This window comes from Haliaeetus leucocephalus, unplaced genomic scaffold (assembly GCF_000737465.1).
Source record: "Haliaeetus leucocephalus isolate CR32 unplaced genomic scaffold, Haliaeetus_leucocephalus-4.0 Scaffold152, whole genome shotgun sequence".
NCBI classification, from domain to species: Eukaryota; Metazoa; Chordata; class Aves; order Accipitriformes; family Accipitridae; genus Haliaeetus; species Haliaeetus leucocephalus.
The window spans coordinates 2011807-2031913 of NW_010972588.1; the positions used below are offsets into that span (position 1 = coordinate 2011807).

Sequence of the window (20107 nt, forward strand, 5' to 3'; positions counted from 1 at the left end):
GATTTTCCTTTTTTGCTATAACTCAACCAAAAAAGCCCAAAACAACCCACAAACAACAAAAAAACATTATATAGCCTAAGCAGCAGTTTTGATTAGGGATAAATGAAGGGTAGTTTTTTTGATGTTTTGATTCTATGTTAGACCAAAACTTTTTCCTGAAGGCTTAAGAAAGTGAGGAGACAGAAAAAGATTCTTCCTCTTAACCCCCGAAGAACCAAATATGGTGAGGCAACTGGCTTGAGTTATGAGACGTTCAGTTTCAGCTCTCTCTCTACTGGAAGAGCATTACAATTTTGCTGTGTATTTTTATTTTAATTTTAATATTTTCAGATTTTCTCTGAGTCTAAACTGGTTTAATTCTCTTGACATATATAGCTGCTCAAGATTCAAATTAATGGAGTTAAGAGAGGAATTTGAAGTGACATAGTCTACAGATAGGGTACATTAGTCACAATTAAGCCTCTTTATTGAGTACTGATAAAATACTAATTTTGAGGGTCTGCTGCATAAAAGATTTCGACAAGTTCAGAAACAGGTGAAAGAGAGGCAAAGTCATTACCAGTATGGAGCTTTTTAAAATTAAAACAAATTATTTCAAAAAAATTAATTAAACTCCAACAAGCAATCAAGAACATGGGAGACCTTGACCATATTATGTTAAAAACAGCTATATTTGGAAGAAAATAGAAATGAATGTTTTATTTGTCAATTGCCCCCCCAGATGGAAGAGCATATTACACATGAAGTATTCCCAAATGTCATGAGCATTACTGATAACTACCGACAGAAGTTTTCCTCCCAGTCAGTGTGAGAACAATTCCTGTTTAAAAAAAAATATTTTAACATATTTTAAAAAAAAAAAGGAAAATTTATGTGCCAGAAGTTAACATTTTGCTTCATTTCTGTGCTAGAAAATGCTGAACTCCAATACTAACCATGTAATAATTTGTTTAAAATTCTGACTGCTAAGTTTAGCTCAGCTAAGATCTGGGTGATAGATTTGGTGATAGTCCAACTCTTCAGCTGCAAATTGCATCTTTCCTTAAATTTTACTTGAAGATAATTTCCTGAGAGCTAGTGAACCACTTGTGCAAAGGCTTACATTTGATTTACAGTGCGATTTATATTGTGTGTGAACCACAGTCGCAGTCTTCATGTAAGAATAATAAGAACATTAGTGGGCCAGACAGCATGACAACATGGAACATCCCCTGCCCATCCAAACCAAGAAGTACACAAGCATAATGTTCTTGATAGGTAGATACCACTTCAAATCAATGCAAGAACAAATTGTGACTGCTTTAATTTCATAACAGTTTATTTTGGGCTATGTTTTGTATTGCTAAAATCAGATTGTCAGTAGTTCTAGTAAGATAATACAATGTTGAATTTTGAATCCATGCTTCCTACTGTTCTTGACTTTTTGTATTAAATCTTAAGTGTAAAACATTTTATGCTAACATTATTTTCTGTAAAAGTATTGAGCCTTTGACATAACTTGAGAGATTATTTCAGTAACAGCTTTGAATTCACAACTTGGAATATTCAGAAATTTTTAAATTCACAAGTTGGAATATTTACACTTAGCTGCCCCTGGCTTGCCAATGAGCAAACCCTGCTATTAAAATAGGTCTCCATCAGTTAAGCTAAATAATTTAAACATTTGGGGGGGGGGGGGGCTAATTCAATTGATTTAAAGTCATTGCCTTTGAAACAATACAACTATAAGTGATATATTACATATTTTATACAAGACTGACATTTTCGTATGGTGTTTCTAACAAAATATAACAGTTAATTGTTTTTGCTTTATTCCTTGCTTCTTTCTTTTGATGTAGTGATATCACCTTAAGGTGAGAACACTGTTCTTTTGTTACGTATATGTCTTTTTCTGCAATGTGTGTGAGCAGTTTCAACAGCATAATTTAAATATACCCTGTCATTAAAATGCATGGTAAATGTATGCTGATCTAACATGCACTGCAAAAAAGTATTACTGACAATATGTCTAAAAGTTTTCAGAGGTCTGAGCCAATTTTAATCTCATTTGCTGAAGTGCAAATAAGATATCATTTTACTAAGAAGAACAGAACTCCCCTTTGGTCTGTAATGAAGATCTGCTTCTTTCCTTCATTTTCTTTTTTTATTAGAGCAGCTGAAACTTTTCAATAATATTTCATCCCAGAAATCACTAACATCTGCTTTGTTGAACTGACACTTTTTAAAAAACAGAGGAACCTGAAGTAAAGTTGCAGGGTGTTTCAGCAAATACTGGTGGAGTAAAGTTTTATAGATTTTGCAGTATTGTCTTTGCAGACACTAGGGAAGGAAGATTGTCTTCCTTGCAAATACAAGTAATAGTCAACTGTTTTATGTGCCATGCATACTTTGTAATTATTCTGACAGAAATTAGAGCAAATCATTCTGTGTTTCTTATTTGAAACAGATAACAATGAACTCAGTGTCTTCAGTTCAGGCAAATTCATAAGTTTTGGCTTCCCCACTTGTATGACTTGATGGATGTGTCACCCATCAAAGTTTTTGCAGGCACTTCTATAGTGTTTATCAGTGCAAGTGGGGTGCAGTGACATCTTGGTACTATCACTAAAATTCCCACAGGCTGGTGAGCTTAACTCCTACTTATGCATTTAAACAATAGCTTGCTACATATCCATAGATACGGCATATATGAAGTGTTATAAGTCTGGCTGTACTGTAAAACCTCTTCACATGGATTTATGAAAATGAGTGTGGCTGATTTTGACTGCATTAGCCCATCTCTAAAAATTCACTCAGTATGCAATATGGTTTGACTTGTATTAATAGGTTTAAAACTTACAATGCATATCTCATTCCTTGAGTACAGAACTGAAAAATCAATGTTTTCATTAGATTATGTAGTTTTTTATACACACACACACACACACACACACACACTACTCCTTTGTACTGCAAATATTCCATGGGGTTTTTTTGACAAAACAAGATTGTTTTCTTCATTTTGCATATATTGAACTACGAATGTCTACTGGAAAAGATGAAAGATGGTTGGCTGGTTATTTTTTTGAGTTTTTGTTAACCTACACATTTTAAAAGTAGTCTGCGTTCTGAGATGACATTTCAAATTACTTTTCTGTCATCCAGTCATACATACATGCAGCTGCTGTGTGTATATTTATTTATGAAACAATGCTTAAATGCCAGTTTAATGGTCAGAAGTTCATTCATGCAAGCCTGAATATAGGGTATGACTACTCTTGTGGTAAATACCATCGGAAAACTACAGCTTTTACATCAGTAATTATTTGGCATGATAGAAATAAAGTCAAATGAACTGGAAAAGTAACAGAGGAGATTTGTCTTTTATTTATGCAGTGAATGTCTTTAATCTTGCTATCTTCCTGATGGCAAATTATTTTGTTGAATAGCTCATATACTATAATAACTTCAGCTGAGTTTTGTTCACTTTTACTCAAACTAAATAACCGCTTACGCTGTAAGTGAGGAACAGTTCAATGATACTGCTGTTGAACTCATGCTTTTGAATTAGGTATCATCCTAATTTTGATGTATTTGGAATGCTGACAAATGTGAAGTTTTTGAAATATTGGAAAACATTGAAATATTGAAGGCCACTGTAAAAATCAAACACTTTTGTGGAAAGCCTGATGCTGCTGGAATGGTCATTTTTGTTGTTTGTGATTTAGACCTTTTCAGCTTGATTTTGTGCAGAGCATTAAATATTCTTAAGCAGAATTTGTGAGTTAAATATCTCCACTAGGAGCTTACAGTTGCAATGAGATACTCTTCATTGTGTGGAAAGAGAGTAAGATAGAAGAACTTAATAGTATCATAAAGTTAGCAGTTTCAGTATCTTGAATTAAAAAAAAAATTCTGGCAGTTGACTTTTTGATTAAAGGCTTGTTTAAATATCATGACAATGAGACAAAAGAGAAGGATCACAGAATACAAAAAATAATTTAGGAACTAGTGATTTAACTAAATCTTTGTGTATATACTTTAACTTCACCTTCAGCAAGCAAGCTAGTAATACAGATCATAATTACTTTGAATGAATGTAACTTCAAAAAAGTATGATGTTTTTATTAGTTGGGTGCAGTAGTTGCTTTAACTTTCATGTTGCTTTAACTATGTGGTGCTGTTTCTTGCAGCTGGATGAAGAAGCCTCGATGTGGTGTGCCTGACCAAACAAGAGGTAGCTCCAAATTTAACATTCGTCGGAAACGCTACGCGTTAACAGGACAGAAATGGCAACACAAACATATCACTTACAGGTACCAAAGATATTCATATAGATATGTAAATGTCACTAGTAGTGCTGACTTTTAATTTAAAGTAAATATAAAATTCTGAAATATTTTTCAGTATTTTGAGAAGTTTATTATTAATATGTGATATAAAAATGCTGATTTGGATACCTCTTGGATAAGTATGTATGTGCTACATAAGAACCAAATTATTTTCTTGGATTAAAATTGCATGCATATAGTAATCAGTAAATTCTCTGAAGCTTTCAGCATCAATTTAACTCCCAATATATCTTTAACCTTACCTTTCAACCCTCTTGGCAACTTCTTAGGGAATATTGCTCTGAAACTGAAATCTGTAATGAAACTCAGATCTCTAATTTAGGTATGTAAAATAGGTTATTGAAAGGAGTCAGTCTCTGCAAAACGTAGGTGCCTACAGGTCTGTTCTAAGTACAAATGAATTTGATTATAATTTGGTGAGTCACTGACCCAACCATTTCTTGGCTACATGATGATGGGTACAGGGTTGTGTGCAGGGGGGTACATCTGTATAGCTCTTGAGTCTGACATGTAGTTTACAGAGTATGTTGCCTACTGTCACAACTGATCTTTGCAGGGAAAGTTAGATGCAAACCATGTACTTGCTAGACCTCTGTCAACCGAAGAGTGTCCTGTATGTAATATAAAATCTATAATTTGTCAGCAAACTAAGGATTCCTATACAGCCTGTTTGAAGATGTACACAGCTTCATTGGGATACCTGTAATACATAACAAGGGTAAATTCTGAGGGGTAACATAGTTTTCAAATTCATTAACTGATGTTATTATTCATGAACCCATATAAGTATTACATTTTAAGTTCATAAGCTCTAATGGTCATATAGACTGTTCTTCATACCACAGTGAGGAGGGAATTTTATTAGTAACTTTGTGTCAATACTATGGCTTATGTGTGAATTGGAGAATTCTATTTTAAGACATTACACACTGATATAACTTCAAGCAATAGAGAAATGACTGCCTTGAGATTAGTATGTTGCATTGGCTGGAGTCCTTTATTGTCAATGTAAATGTAATACATAGCTGGTTAGGATAAGAATGCCCACTTACAGCACTCTACATTTATCTGCATTTTAAAATTTAAATGTAGTGTGTGCACATGTATGGCAAGGCATGTATGGTCACCTACAAATATGTGTGGTTTTCTATCCCTCTGATTTGTACAGGGTCTGATTCTCCATTTCATTGCAGGATTTTTTACAACAGTCTAAATCCTGCCACTTGTATATCTTCTGTACTGTCACCCAAGGCATTAATCATAATAACAAACAAGGGTGCCCGGTATTAAACTATGTGGCAACTATCTAGTAATCTTTCTCACTTTGAAGAATTTATAGCAATTCTTTACCTCCTGCCTTCCCTCTTGTAAAATGTCCACTCTCTCACTTTGACAAGACCTCTAGTCAACCAAAGCTTTGAAGTGAATAAGCCTATAATATATTTTGTTGTGAATTACAGACCAAAAGACATTTAAAGTAGAAACCCCAAATTTTAGTAGAATAAAAAATACAATATTAATCTTTCTGAATTAAAAAAATAACTCAAAGCAAATAAGGGCAACAAAAAAGGAAATAAAATTCTTTACATGCTTCTCCTCACCTGCTTTGTTCTTCCCAGCAATTCCCTTCTTACAGGCTTAATACCAGTTAACTGAATGACATTTTAAGTTGCTTTGTTCCCTAAACTTTTGATCATATCTCTAGCATCACTTGTCTGCTCCATTTTTCTCAGTGCTACGTCTCAGTCTCTTTATAACCTGCAGGTTTCCAGCTGCATTCTGTGTCTTCCTGGCCAGTTGAACCTTGTAGTCTGAAGTATGCCTGCTAAGCAAGCTCAGTAATTCCTCCAATGAAAGAGTGATTTCTCCCTCATTTCAGTGTCCGCTACCTCCTCCACTTTTCTGGAAAGCAAAACCAAAACCCCACAAAACCCACACTCAAACCAAGTCCCACCCTGCCCCAGCCCCAAACAGAAACACAGAATAAACAATAAATAAGATGCCATCCATCACAGTTATCTTATCGTAGGACTGCACTCACCAGCTTTTCTGAAGAGGAAGGGTAATAGAAAAAAAAAAGTGTTTTGTGGACATACCCATTATGTTAAAAAGAGACCAACAGATGAGCAGAACATGGACCTTAACAGCAGTTAATGGGTTTTCCTAAAATATTTGGTGATTATTTTTTGCCAAGGATTTTGGAGTAGAGTTAGGCAAGCTTTTCAAATTTGCTCCTTTGTTGCTTATTTCAAGAAAATATTTAGTATAATACTGTAAACGTATAAACTCTTGTTTGACTCTCTGAAATACGCAAATGTAGGGTTCTTCTTTCTATGCATCACTGTCAAATAGGTGCAATACCAGCACTGAGAGGAGCCCTTTGAAAGATACCAAAAGCTACATTTACCACTTACTATCTGTCTGGCTACTTGGTCTTAGAGTATATCCTCAGATGCTCTATTTAAATGAAACAATTATAACTCCAGGCAAAACATCAAGAATTTATTAATGGAAAAATAGAATTGAGAACACATATAAATGCATTTTAAATTGTATCTACTTATGTTTTTACTCTAGCATTTTTTGTCTGTCACTCATTTTTTCCCCAAGAATTTCTCCTGGCACCTGTTAAATTTAAATTAATTAATGTTGGTCAGAATATATTTCCTCTTTGATTGTCCCTGTAATCATGGGTAAGAGGATCAAAACAGATACATGTGACATAATGTTTTTTCTACATTTCCATATTTTCAATTTGTAATTTTTGAAGCTGAAACACTACCCCAAAATTTCAAGATGGAGCTTCAGAGAAGCAACTTACTATTATAATTTACATTAATTATGTCCTTTTTGGTGACATATTACATTTTGGACTTAGGTGATAATTACTCTTAGAAAACAATATGTCTGCAGAGAGTATCAAAATGCAGATTTCCAATATTGGGAAAGTCAGCATGGAATGGGCATTGTGCTGCATTAATTATACTTTCTCTCCCCCAGGGAATGCAGCTTTCTGATTATTTGAACTGGTGAATAAAGTGTTTGTTAGAATTTCTGTTTCTAATGAAGTTACACAGCAATATTACTTACTGTTCTTTTCTGCCTGGTATAGTTCATGCCGGTATACCATGTAAACATTATTAGTACTTATGTTATATACTAACATGTTTTTTACAAAGAGAGAAACAGAAAGTGGTTATTTGAACCTTTTTACCAGCCAGAAGAGTATACAAGTGAAGGAGAACATCTAGAGTACATGAAAATTATAGCCCCATTACAGAACAGACTACAAAGATCTTAATGATATGGTGTTGATTCTTCCTTAGTGTTTTAGACTGTATCAAGTTACACAAGAATCTCTGAACATTATAAAGAGTCAGAGAAGAAATCTGTGAAACCTATTAAGGGATTTTTTTTTTTCCTTTTTTTTTTTTTTAAGGGCATGTTTACAAGTACACCTATGAGTCTCAAAAACCAATCACCTTACCTAGGGAAGTAAATCATGCAGCACTTTAAAGAAGCAACAATGTGAATCAATAAAGCAATCAGCTTTGTAAAAATAGAACATAAATGTTTATATGTCCTTTTTAGACAGACAATTATTGAATATAAAGTACTCCTCATCAGAATTCTGGGCATACTATTCATAATTTTAACTCCGGCAGTCAGTCATTGCTCAGATTATTCAGTCTGCAGAACACTTTTGCAAATAAAATTGGAGAATGCTCTCTAATAAGCCAAGCTTTGCCTTGAATTACAACCATTACTTAGAACACATAACAATTTAAAATAAAAGAAAATAATAATATGAAAGGTATGCTGCTTTATTTTGCCAAATTGAGGAAGAAAAAATCCCAATTTGATAATTCAGCAATATGTAAAAATTTAGTTGGTGGAGAAAACCTAATTGTAGATGGTCAATGGCTTCATCCCATACTAACTAGAATTAATTTAATCTTTTTCTTGACTTCAGTGGGCATTGGGTCAAGCCCTAGATTAATGTCCTTTTCCTTTCTCAAGAAGTTGAATACATCCTGGATTTCAGCTCTCCAAAAACCGACAGATGATGAAAGATTTGGACATGTCTAACTTTATGCTGCCCAGTTAAATGAATTAAGGCTAGCTGAGAGTTCAGTATGCAATGAAAAGTCCTATCTGGCTTGTTAACCATAGACTATGTTATTTTTATGGTCTGAATGATCCATATTGTGTGGAACATGGAAAGAGAATTATTCTTGGGTGTTTAAAAGCCACACTGAAAGGTAAGAAAATACTGAATTAAGAAAAAACTTAGAAAACACTGTTGATTCAAAGTAGCAACAAGATTTTTTAATAAAATAATATTTTGAGTATACTACTACAGAAGAATATTTAAAAATATTTCCTAAATCAAGGAATTGCATACCTTATTAATCATACTTGTCACAAAGTCAGTATATGCTGAATTTCCTTGATTTCAGTTTGCTCATGAGTGAAAGAAGGTCAGCTCTGTGTCCAAATTGAAATGAGAACACAAGCTTTGCACTGTGATGACATTCACACTGCATTATTTTTTAAATATATGGCTATACTATTTCAGCATCAAGACATGAGCATATTTTCTTCCCATTAAAAATGAAAAGCAGACATAAGGGGAAATAATGATTATCTGGGTTTTTTTCAGAGATGCTGAGAATGTCCTAACTTTAACAAATTTGTGAATAACTGAAATGTCTGAAAACTTTTCTTCAATATGCTAGCAATATTCTGTGCTTTAATTCAGTTGTACCTGACTAATATATTTTGAAACATGCCAGAAGCATTTACAGGATTGGGCTGCTTTTTGATATAATTTTTTCCCTACGTACATGTGAGGCCTACAAGACCTTAAGGCAGTGGAAATACCTAAAAAAATGCTCTGGAATTCTACTCTACCATTTTAAGTCACTAACAAATTTTGAATTAGAGCACATGGTAGTATAGACAATGCATGAAGATTTATATTGAAAAGTGATACCTCCAGATGTGGAGAGCATTCTGAGTGAGATGGTGAAGAAGTTTTCAGGGTTCTCTGAAAACAGATGTTTTCAAAAAGACCCGCCCATGAGTTCTTAGCATTCCTACTTACATATTTTGCTGGAATTCTGATGATTGACAGCTGCAAATCTAGAAAAATAGTAATCTGTACTAGAGAGACTACTTATTTTCTACCATAAAGTTCTCATAAACTGTTAGACTACCATAGGGCTTCCATTCTTAAGGACTAATGGGACAGGGATGCTATGATTCCTGACACTAAGCATTAGCTTTTTGTAGTAAGCATAAATGCAGAATTAGATGGTAATTAAGGCTCTATTAAACATTCTTTTGTCATTATACCTGCATCTCCTACCAGCTTTCAATCAGAAATACCATTAAAAATGCAATTCTAGTCAACCTGATAATACACAGGAAAGTTTCCAGTATCTAGCTACCTGATATCTGCTAGTGCCGTTATAGGCAATGTTTAGGAATCTGAATAAAATGGAATACTTGAGTTCCTGAGGGTTGATTTAAGCATATTTATCCCTCTGTTAAAGCTTGATGCTTTCCCAAAGTCTAACTTATTAAAGTTAAAGCTTGCCCTTTTCCTAAAGAACTGTTAGCAGTGTTATTAAACCTTAGGATTTCTAACCTCTGAATGTAAGGGGAGAGGACATGTAAAATGTACCTAATAAAAGGCGATTAAATCACAGTGTGGCAATTCTAAAATTTATGCAATGAAAAAAGTGTAGTTGAATTTCCTGCTCTTTTATCTTCTGTGTGCTTGCTTTCTTTACAATGGGGTTTCCATTTTGCGACTTTGCTCCAAGAAAATCTTGGAATTTTTGAGAGAGGTGGCAATATAGAAATATTTTCCCCATTTATATTTAATAGAAATATTGATGTTCTAAAAAGAATAAAAGATCATCTTGCATCACTATAATTACCTAATAATTCTAAAAGCATTCATTAGTATCCAGTCTAATCAGCACAACAGCGTAGTAAGATATTGGTAATCTTGTACTCTGGATTTAATGCACAAATGAACATAGAACAAATTTAAAAACAGTATTTATTATATGAAGGAGAGAATAGAAGTATCAAAGTCTACAGGCCATGAAGAAGTCTGTCACTGAGTTATTACAACTCTTGTGGAGGCCATTACTGCTAAGGTAAGCAGCAATAATAAGCTTTATGCATTTCGAGCTTTGTCTAGCCTTTGCTGAACTGCCTCTTGGGTCTATCTTAGGTCAGAAGGGTTGATTTTATATGCAGAATTGTAGCAATTTATATGAAAAGTATAACAAGCTGTTCTAATGATAGCTCAGGAAGGAAAAAAGGAAATAGTGAAATTTAATGGCAAATATGTGCTACTTAATGTACTGTATTTAAATTTCACATGACTGATTTTACAGAGCCGAGTGAGGTATATCCTGACAGCCTTGCAGGGCTCCTGAAACTGTTGCAGCCAAAAATGTGCCACTGAAACATGGATAATTTTTTTTTAGGATATTTTGGGGAAGGAGGGGGAGGGGAAGGAAAACCCAAATCTTTTCTAGAATCACTAGGACTCAGAACTTCAGAATAACAGTCTCCAAAACAAGACTCTTAAGGCATCTGTAGAAATAGTAGATCAGTGTGAAAAGTGTATATCACTCGTGAAATCTCTTGTGCAAGACATGGATTTAAAAGACATAATGACTAAAGCAACTACCTGGTTGAAAGCCATGTTTGCATCAAACAGCAATAATAATCACAAAATACTGTATTCAATTGATACATGGCTGTGGTTGTCTAAGAATAACAGCCTTCAAAATTTATACAAAGCATCACTCAGCTTAATAGTTTGTAAAAAATGACTTTGAAGTAAATATTTAATCTTACAGATCATCTTTTGCTTACTAAAGTACTTTCCCTTTGGAAGGAATTGTATGTTCTTCAGTCTCTTTATAAGGTTGCACTGCTGATCTGGTCAAGGTCAGCATTAGATCTTTCTCTCTAATGAACACCTTTACTGTGAAATGATCACTAGACTTGGAGGTTAGGAAAGTAATATTTAGGAAATATTGTTTTCTTATTGTGATGGCCTTTGTCTTGCTATGCTGCCACCTTGCAATAGGAGTGGTTCTGAGTTGGCATGTCCTTCACTTATTTTTACTTGAGCTCCATTATCTGGACATGCTTAGTGCAAGATACTCAGTTCCTTTTTTTGTTACCAGTGACAGTTACCACTATTTTAGGTGACTGCTGGCTGTAAGATGTAGAGCCAAATGTAATAGGAAAAGGGTTCATATAAGACTATTTGCTATTGCAGTGATATGTCTAAACTGAAGACTTTTAAGTCCTAGAATCTCTGGTAGTTGAAACATTGTCTGTATGGACTGATCTTCTTCCTGTACTTCCCCTTTGGAGGTTATATAATCACCACCATAACAGAAATGTAAAATAACTTGGATTTATTCTAAGCAAAGTTCCCAGCTAGACAACTTCAACGTTCATATTACACACAATATTTGCTTGTGTTAAACACATTAAAATGGACAATCATTTTCTGGAGATACTCTTATATTGGTATAACTACTGATTTATTTCATTTCTTTTAGAAGCTACATTTTTCAGTATAATCTTACCCTCTCCAGAAGCTTGTTGTGGAAGCCAAAGGTCTGTCTTGTTTCAATACAGAATGTATGCTTTGAAAAATCTTTCCTCTTGACAATGAATCTTGAGATGTAGGATGCTATTTCAAAAGTAATTCAGTAGCTGAATCCCCTGGAAAAGGTCTCCCATCATGGGTAGTCACCCCTAGTTAATGTGGGTGAAACTAGCACAATGGCTTATTTTTCCATTTGTAATCAAGGACTAAAACTTAATTCTGTGCACAAAAAGCAAGAAAATGTGAAGTGATATGGTTTAAAATATGACTCGAACCCTTTTAGACCAAGTAATTCATCCACCAAGTCATTTACCACCAATACAAAATTCTGATCTGTTTTTATCCATTTCCTAATGTCACATATCACATCACAGCATAAGACCATACTTTTGCTGTTTACATAAACCCAAAGCGTGACTTAGACCCACTACTAAGATTCCTAAATACAAAACAATAAAAAAACCCCAAACTATATCTTTCAGATGAACTTTTCCTACATCAAAATATCAGTTTTGCTAGACATATTCTATTTTCTATGAAGCCCGTTGATTTATTTGCTGTATTCATTATACGTAGCAAATAACAGAGGCTCTAATCCTTCAAGGCGCTGTGCTTGAGACAATTTACGTGCTTTAGAAAGCACACTGCAGGACTGACTAAGAGAAAATTCATCAGCTTTGTAAATGGTATTCTTAGCATAGCAACAGGTTAACTGTTGTCAAGTTTTTGGTAGTGGCAGTGAAAGTGTGCCTTTGTGAGATGGGTTGATTTAGTGCCACATGACACTCTGGTTGTAAAATACTGTACATTCTCAAGGGGCACAGGATGATTAGCTTATGAACTTGCTAAATAAAACATGTCAAAAAAGTAATTCACAAAGGAGGGAGCTTTCAGAGAGGAGTTCTGCAGGGATGATAGTTGGTCCAGTGCATCCAATATTTTTTTAATCACCTGAAAATCAACACAACACTGATCATAAAATTACTGAGGAGTAAATAACTATCAGGAAAGGGCATCATACAAAGCAATTTGAATCACTCGACATTTACATCATATAGGATAAGGCTGCCCTACAGATCAGAGGACTTTTTCTCTCCGACAGCAAGATCAGTACAGCAGTACTTTGTAGTTCTGACAGAGTCAGTATTAAAAGAACATTGCAAAATTGGAGTGACTTCAGTAAAAATCACAGAAAATATTTAATAGACTGAAGAAAATGTCTTATAGTAAGAGATTTAAAGAGTTCAAACTTTTAATTTCAAAGAGACAACAAAAAGGTAATGACTTTGCAGTGCAGAAATGTCTTCTAAATGTCTCTTTTAGGGGGGAAGAATGTTCTTATAGCTCATGTATGTGGAAGAGAAAGGCAGAACAAGAACCAGTGTTACAAGCCAGACAAATAAGAGAATAAGCACAAGTATGTAATGACTGGTTAAATCATCTTTGGAACAAAAGATCAAGGGAAGCAGTGGATTCCCTCAGTATATTATCTTCTAATCTGTCATACCTCTTTGGAACATCCATACTAGCTAAAAAGAAATAATGCTTTGCTTAGACTAGCATTATTGGACTCAACACAAGAATATTTTTGAGTGGAAGTCAAAACAGGTAACTTTATGTTTTTTACATGAATCTATGAACAAAACATTACATATGTGAAGTCAAATCTATAAAATTAGACTTGAAGGATTTATTTCCATTTATATAAACTTACAATACCATATAATCAAGCACATTTAATGCACCAAACAAATCAATCAGTCCAGGTTTATTCATGAAAATATTTTTGTTCTCCATCATGCCATGCTGTGTAAACTTACATAAATCTTACAGATACTCTAGAACTATGTAATTTCTGAAATTTGTACTGGACATTCAGTCAAGCACATGTCAAATGAAAAAAGAGCATCCAATTACAGCAGTTTCAGAACAGACACAAACCTAATGGAGTTTTTGCTGGCCATATGAACTGAGTAAAAATGATGGAGGAAATTGGATAGGTCTGAAATTGATTATTGCCATTCTTTTCTTGAATTCAATAATAAAAATAAATAAAATTTTTTTAAAGGATGATCCCACTATAATTTACTAGTAACTGTGACTCTGAACTCAACTGTAATTCTGATGTTTTTTTGCCTCTTATGTGTGTCATTTGAAGAAGTAGTGGAGAATGAAATTTCTGTTTAAATATATATTTATGAATTAGCACATAGTTATCTTCTATAAAATTATTTCTCTGATGAATTCTACAGTTTTATGTAAGATTTATAGAAGTAATCAGATCATAAAAGGACATCTTAGCCTATATTGAATTAAAAAAGCTTTGTTTCTGATAAGGAATTATCTATCCAGTTACAAATGCAACAAGAACTGTTTTTAAGGCTTTGTGAATACTGGTTGGTGGTCACAGAATGGAGCTCTGCTATTGTTAATGTACTCACTAAGAAGTTAAAATTTCATTTAACTGGAAACACTTCTTCTGATCAGAAATGACATGCCATTCTTTAGCTGTGAAGGATTCTAATTGTTGTCCAGGAGGTAAACAGTCAGTGGTTGATTAATCTGGTTATCCCACTGTTAAGAATTTTTCATTTTAAAATATTTTTAATCTTCTAAAAATAAGAATTTTGTACTGCTGAGTGAAACCTAGCTAACACATAATAAGTGCTAGCATAAAGGGCTATGCAGATTGACACAATAATTTCACACCAGCTTGTTTACAAATACTCTTCTTAAAGGATATAATGCTAGACTAGCACGTTTTATTAAAAGCACAGTGCTTTTAATAATTAGGGGGAAATGGATGTAAGCAGTGTCACTTAGCACTTGCAAATTTAATCTATGTAACGTTTCTCTGTTTCTTTCAGCATAAAGAACGTCACTCCAAAAGTAGGTGATGCTGAAACTCGTAAAGCCATTCGCCGTGCCTTCGATGTGTGGCAGAATGTAACTCCTCTAACGTTTGAAGAAGTTCCTTATATTGAATTAGAAAATGGCAAGAGGGACGTTGATATTACAATCATTTTTGCATCAGGTTTTCATGGAGACAGTTCTCCCTTTGATGGGGAGGGAGGATTTTTGGCTCATGCATATTTCCCTGGGCCAGGAATTGGGGGAGACACTCATTTTGACTCAGATGAGCCATGGACTTTGGGAAACCCCAATCATGATGGTAAGAGAAGATTTCAGTATAAACAAAATAAATAAATGGCATGAATTTTCAGCTAAAAGAACTATTTCCATGCTTCCCTGTCCCTGAAGTCACACAGTTTTCTGTCCTAAGTTCACCTTACTTTAGAAATATCTTCACTTGATTGGTCTATTAGAATCTGAGGCAGAAAAGTTTCTGTCTAAATGTAAGTCACAGTATGAAAATGTGTTTCTCTTGAAAAACGTTGAATTCTTTTTAGGAACCTTTGTGTTCATTCAAATATTGTACTGTTGAATATTTACATAAACTATTTTAATTTTGAAATTGTTTGCCATATAGATCTTATTTAGGTTTAGGAAAAATGTGGAATGTTCTTTAGCAGTGATATAAGAGAGGTTAAGAAAAACTGAGACTACCCACCAGTACAGTGGATACCAATGTACATAAAATCTAGTCTTCTCCAGTTTTTCTTTATGGTGGTACAGTGGCAGCATTTAAAGTCAACTCTTAAAGATGCCATTCCAAGAACAGAGTCAGTGTTTTCCAATAACTTTTGAACGTCTTTTGGAGTTGTTAATTCCAACAATAATTCCAATTTACTTAAGCTGCACATTCCCCATAGTCAAATAAATGACCGCATAGTGTACTTGACGTACCTAAAATTTACCAAATCAAGATTAAAGATACTCTTTAAAGTTACTTCTCACAGAAGTATAGTCTGGCCCTTGCTGAGCTCCAAATTCATGTGACTAAATCACTGCCGTTATCTAGGAAACCTAATTTAAGCTAGCCTTTGCATCTCTGCAGAACAGTATCGAAGAAGAGTTTTTTGTAGACATACTCTGTGTTTGATGCTTTGATGCTTTGACAGGTTTTGGCTCCAAGTAGCCTCAGTTGTCCTAGTAGATCTCTCTAAGCCAGTTACAGAGTTGAGAGAGTCTCTTCAGCAAACAATGATGCACAAAAGATGATTCACAGATGCACAAAGAGGACGTTTCTGGCATACAAAAGATGATAAAGATGACAAGAAGTGCAGAACTGTTGTCTTTCAATGTTACACTGAATTTGTGAACAATGAGAAGCTTTATCTAATTCATTTCCTTTCCCTTTCTCACATGAGATCTTCCAAGTAAAATTCAGAGCTTTTTATGTAGCAGTATTTGTAGCCTGGAGTTTGCAACAAAGCTTTAAGTTAATACTTCAGGAGTATAAATACGGTATTGTGACTGTTCTAATGGTGCAATACTTATGCTGTGCCAGGGTCAGTGAAGCAAGAGCAGTGTACTGCACTGTGAAAGCCCTTAGTAGTATAATGGGTTCAAGAAGCTTATTTCTTGTGGACCAAGCCCTAGATTCTTAATGGAGCAAAATCTGTGGTATTGCACTGCTCATATTTGCCCTTTTCACAAGTTTAGCTCAAAGAAACAATAGTGGGAATCTTCTGTTTGTGCAGTTCAGTCAGTCACAGCATCGTGAGGCTAAAATTAACGTGTTTTTATGGGCCTCAGCGGGCCACCAACACTGCACGTTATGTTGTGTGTTTTTGGAGCTATTACTTCAAGCACTCAGAAAAATCTACAGGCATGTGTATGTTGAAGTCAAGGTGTCAATTTTAAATGTGATAACTCTTTTGGAGCAGTTCCACATATGGATACTTTTAGTCTGTATGAAATTGTGCAAACTTCTGGCTATCTCCTTCTCCTTTAACTTAAATAATTTTCAGAGTGCAAAAGGGCACTTATGTCTTTATATGCCTTTTTGTGGTTGAGTTTTGTAGAGCAGTTTTCAAAAGCTATGTCTTGTATTAATAAATTTTAAGAGATTTTGAAGGAAAAAAATCAAGTGAAAGTAAAATACTGTCACTAAAATCATGCTTTTATGTATCTTAGAACATTGAACTTTTATTAAAAAACAGTTTTGCTATCTATATCATGAAGGTTTAATAGGTATCGCTGGAAATTTACTCTGCAAATTTAATAGCTTACGTAGTTTGGTGTGCTCATGTATACTTTTTGAGGGAGACATATTCCTGTTAGAATGGAATAGTCAAGGTAGAAAACCCAGGATATTTTATGACTGGAAAATTTGTGCGAAATACATGATGACTTAAATAAATATCTTATCAATGCAATTTTTCTGAAGAATTTTGGCAACTCCTAGTTTCATTGTTGAATTGATATGAACCACAGATCTTTGGTCATAGCTATTGTCCAGACAAAAGCCTTATGTCATTGTAACTCTAGAAATAGCAACATATGTGCAGTTGATGTGTATATGCAGAGTGCCTATTTGTCTGACTGGTGATTTCCAGGTATCAGGTAGGCCAAGTTCTGCTGATGATCTTACTGCATTAGCTTACATCTAGGAATCCTAAAGGAACATCCAGATGATTATTTTTTTTTTGTGACTGGAAAAAATTTCTGGGTTGAAAAAGAACGCAAGCATGATATTTGGGATTGACAGGAAGAAAAGACTTAAGCTCTCTTAGGCTTCCTATCATCTTGAGCTCAGACTCAGAGTACTGAAAAGCAGAAGGTTGAAAAATATATTTATGATCTTAGCTATGAGCCATTTTTCCCAGGTGAGTGTCATTTTTTTTTAGGGTTCATTGCTCCAGTAGTCCAGTAGTCATCTTCACGTAGTGTTATTCGAAATCCAATAAAAGGGGAAAAAGATTTGGTGATTTATTTTTATTTCTAAATTAACTCCCACCCCAAAGGGCTAATTTTCTCTGATTCCTGTTCTGTTATTCCAGAGTGATTTGAAAACACAGACCAACCTGGTTATTTAGCAGCAAAAATGCACATATAAGATCCTCTTGAAAAGTACTAGCTTCGTTCTCCACCTTGTACTGTTCTTCTAATGAAAACTATTTGCATACTGTCTACCTCAGAAGAGACAGGCAACTTCTTGAAATGCTTTCATAAACTGTGTCCTTCTTAAAATAATTTGTATTCCAAATGAGGAATCATATACAAATTCAGTATTCTGAGGATAGTTAATTCCTAAGGTGATTTATCCTGACTAGTTACTTGCAGTGTCTTCATACTTTAGGTTTGGGGTTTTGGGCTTTTTTTTTCTTTTTTCTTTTTCTTTTATCATATTTGCTTGATTTTCTTGTGTTTTGCTTGGTTTTAATGATGTTCTAGACTGAAAGGACACTTCCAACAGAAATGCATCATCTCCGCAGTGCAGTGCTGCTTTCCTTTGTTCTCACTTCAGTGGTCTGTTTTTGTGGATCACAGATCTATCTTATCAATCATGTTCTGGGGAAGAGATCTGTGCTTTGACTCCTCCCTCACTCTAAAGAATGAGTAAGGAGTAGGAGTAAAGACTAATGGGCCCGTCGCTCAGCAAAAAACCTGTCATACAATTTAACACTTGCAGACTCTCTAAAATGATGTATTTCTTTGTTTTCATAATACCCTGTAAGCAGAGTACAGCTGGTACCTTAACTCCAGCTGTGCTGTAGAGGTCTTTCCTCTGAATTTCCTTCCATAGTGCTGCAGGTGATGCCAGAAGTATTGGCCAGAAAGAAGAACAAGAAACTTGCCGTCACAGGGGAGCAATGGAAGCAAGGACAGAATTTCTTTTGCTAGGAAAGGAGGGATATACTGGAGGATAAAAGGTGTTTGGGGTTTTTTGCAAGGTGGGAAAATGGTAGTCTTCCAATACTTTGGAAAAAGTGTTTGTATGCATTGGACAGTATCCTTCCTCCAGTCAGCTTTCAGTTCCACTTGTTCTTTTAGGAAATCTACTTTTCAAGTTGTTCTGTGGGAGTAGGCCTTTTCACCTATAGTAGACCCCGTTTACTTTATGGTCTGCCTGTCCAGGCTTCAGTGTGAGACAAGACCCTTAGGTTTGTAAATTATTTGGGACAGGATGTTTTTTTCATGCATCTTATGAAGTACCTTGTGCTCCTAGGGAGTCCCGGTTAAAACTCAGATTATTCTGCTAACACTTGGAAACTATGGTAGAAGAAGAGGATGGAGGAAACAAACATTAAAGGTGAAACATTGTTCAGGAATAGGAAATCAGAAAGGATAGGAATATCACAGGAAAACATTTCACAGTATGTACACTTAAAGATGTAAAAAAAGAAAAGAATAAACAGGAGATGAAAATCAAGTTACATAAGTAGCTATCTGAAAAATAAGCACTTATTAAGAAAAATTCTAAATCCTTATTTTCTTCTGAACTTAAGTGCAGGAAAGAAAAAGTGGAGAAAAAAAAGAAAAGGAAGAAATCTTAATAAACCAGTCTTAAGGCAAGGGAGAGATTTCATTGATCCCATGACTCCAATTCATTTAGGTGATACATATCACCTCATTTTTTGAATGAAAAATTTATGGACAATGAATAATGTATCTAAATCCAGAAAAGGACAATGACCTCCTGCTAACAATATTTTGGAGATACCGCATTGTCAAAATCCTCAATAAAAATATTTTTCAAAGTATTTTTTTCAGTTGCAATATTTCAAATCACTATGATGAAATTCAAAGTCACTGCCAGGGAGCAGCGGGTATAGGGACTGTCTCTGTAGTAAATTTTCTAGTAGCTAGCAGAAGAATCCTGTCCTATGCCCTGTCTTCATGTACCAAAAGTGAAAGTGGTGTTCTTATTAGCCTTAACAAGGCTTTCCTACATATTATTTACATCTGTCCATTTTTAAATCTGCAGCATTGAAATTTTTGATGCACTGCAATGTAATTAGAGTTTGAAGTATCAGATTCTAGCAGAACAAGTACTGTGCTAGATTTCTGGAAGATCTGCTTCATTATGGAGTTGTTAAGCCTCAGAGCCTATAGTCTCCTCCTCCCCTATCCTCCAAGTTACTGCAGCATGATGGGCCATACACATTCACAAGGTCTTATAGATAAGTTACTTTCCCTATCATAAGACTGGCAAAATTATTTGTTTCTACTTATATTCTCCAAATTTCATTCTAACTTTGAGCAACAGTCTTTT

At 34.6% G+C, this 20107-nt stretch overlaps 1 protein-coding gene across 1 annotated transcript in view; it reads left to right on the plus strand.

Moving 5' to 3' along the window:
• MMP16 (matrix metallopeptidase 16 (membrane-inserted)) overlaps window positions 1–20107 on the plus strand; it is a 179895-nt gene that overhangs the window by 91477 nt on the left and 68311 nt on the right. Inside the window, exons 3-4 of the mRNA XM_010562009.1 lie at window positions 4173–4295; window positions 14853–15157. Coding sequence (XP_010560311.1) covers window positions 4173–4295; window positions 14853–15157 — 428 coding nt within the window. The remainder of the gene's footprint in view (window positions 1–4172; window positions 4296–14852; window positions 15158–20107) is intronic.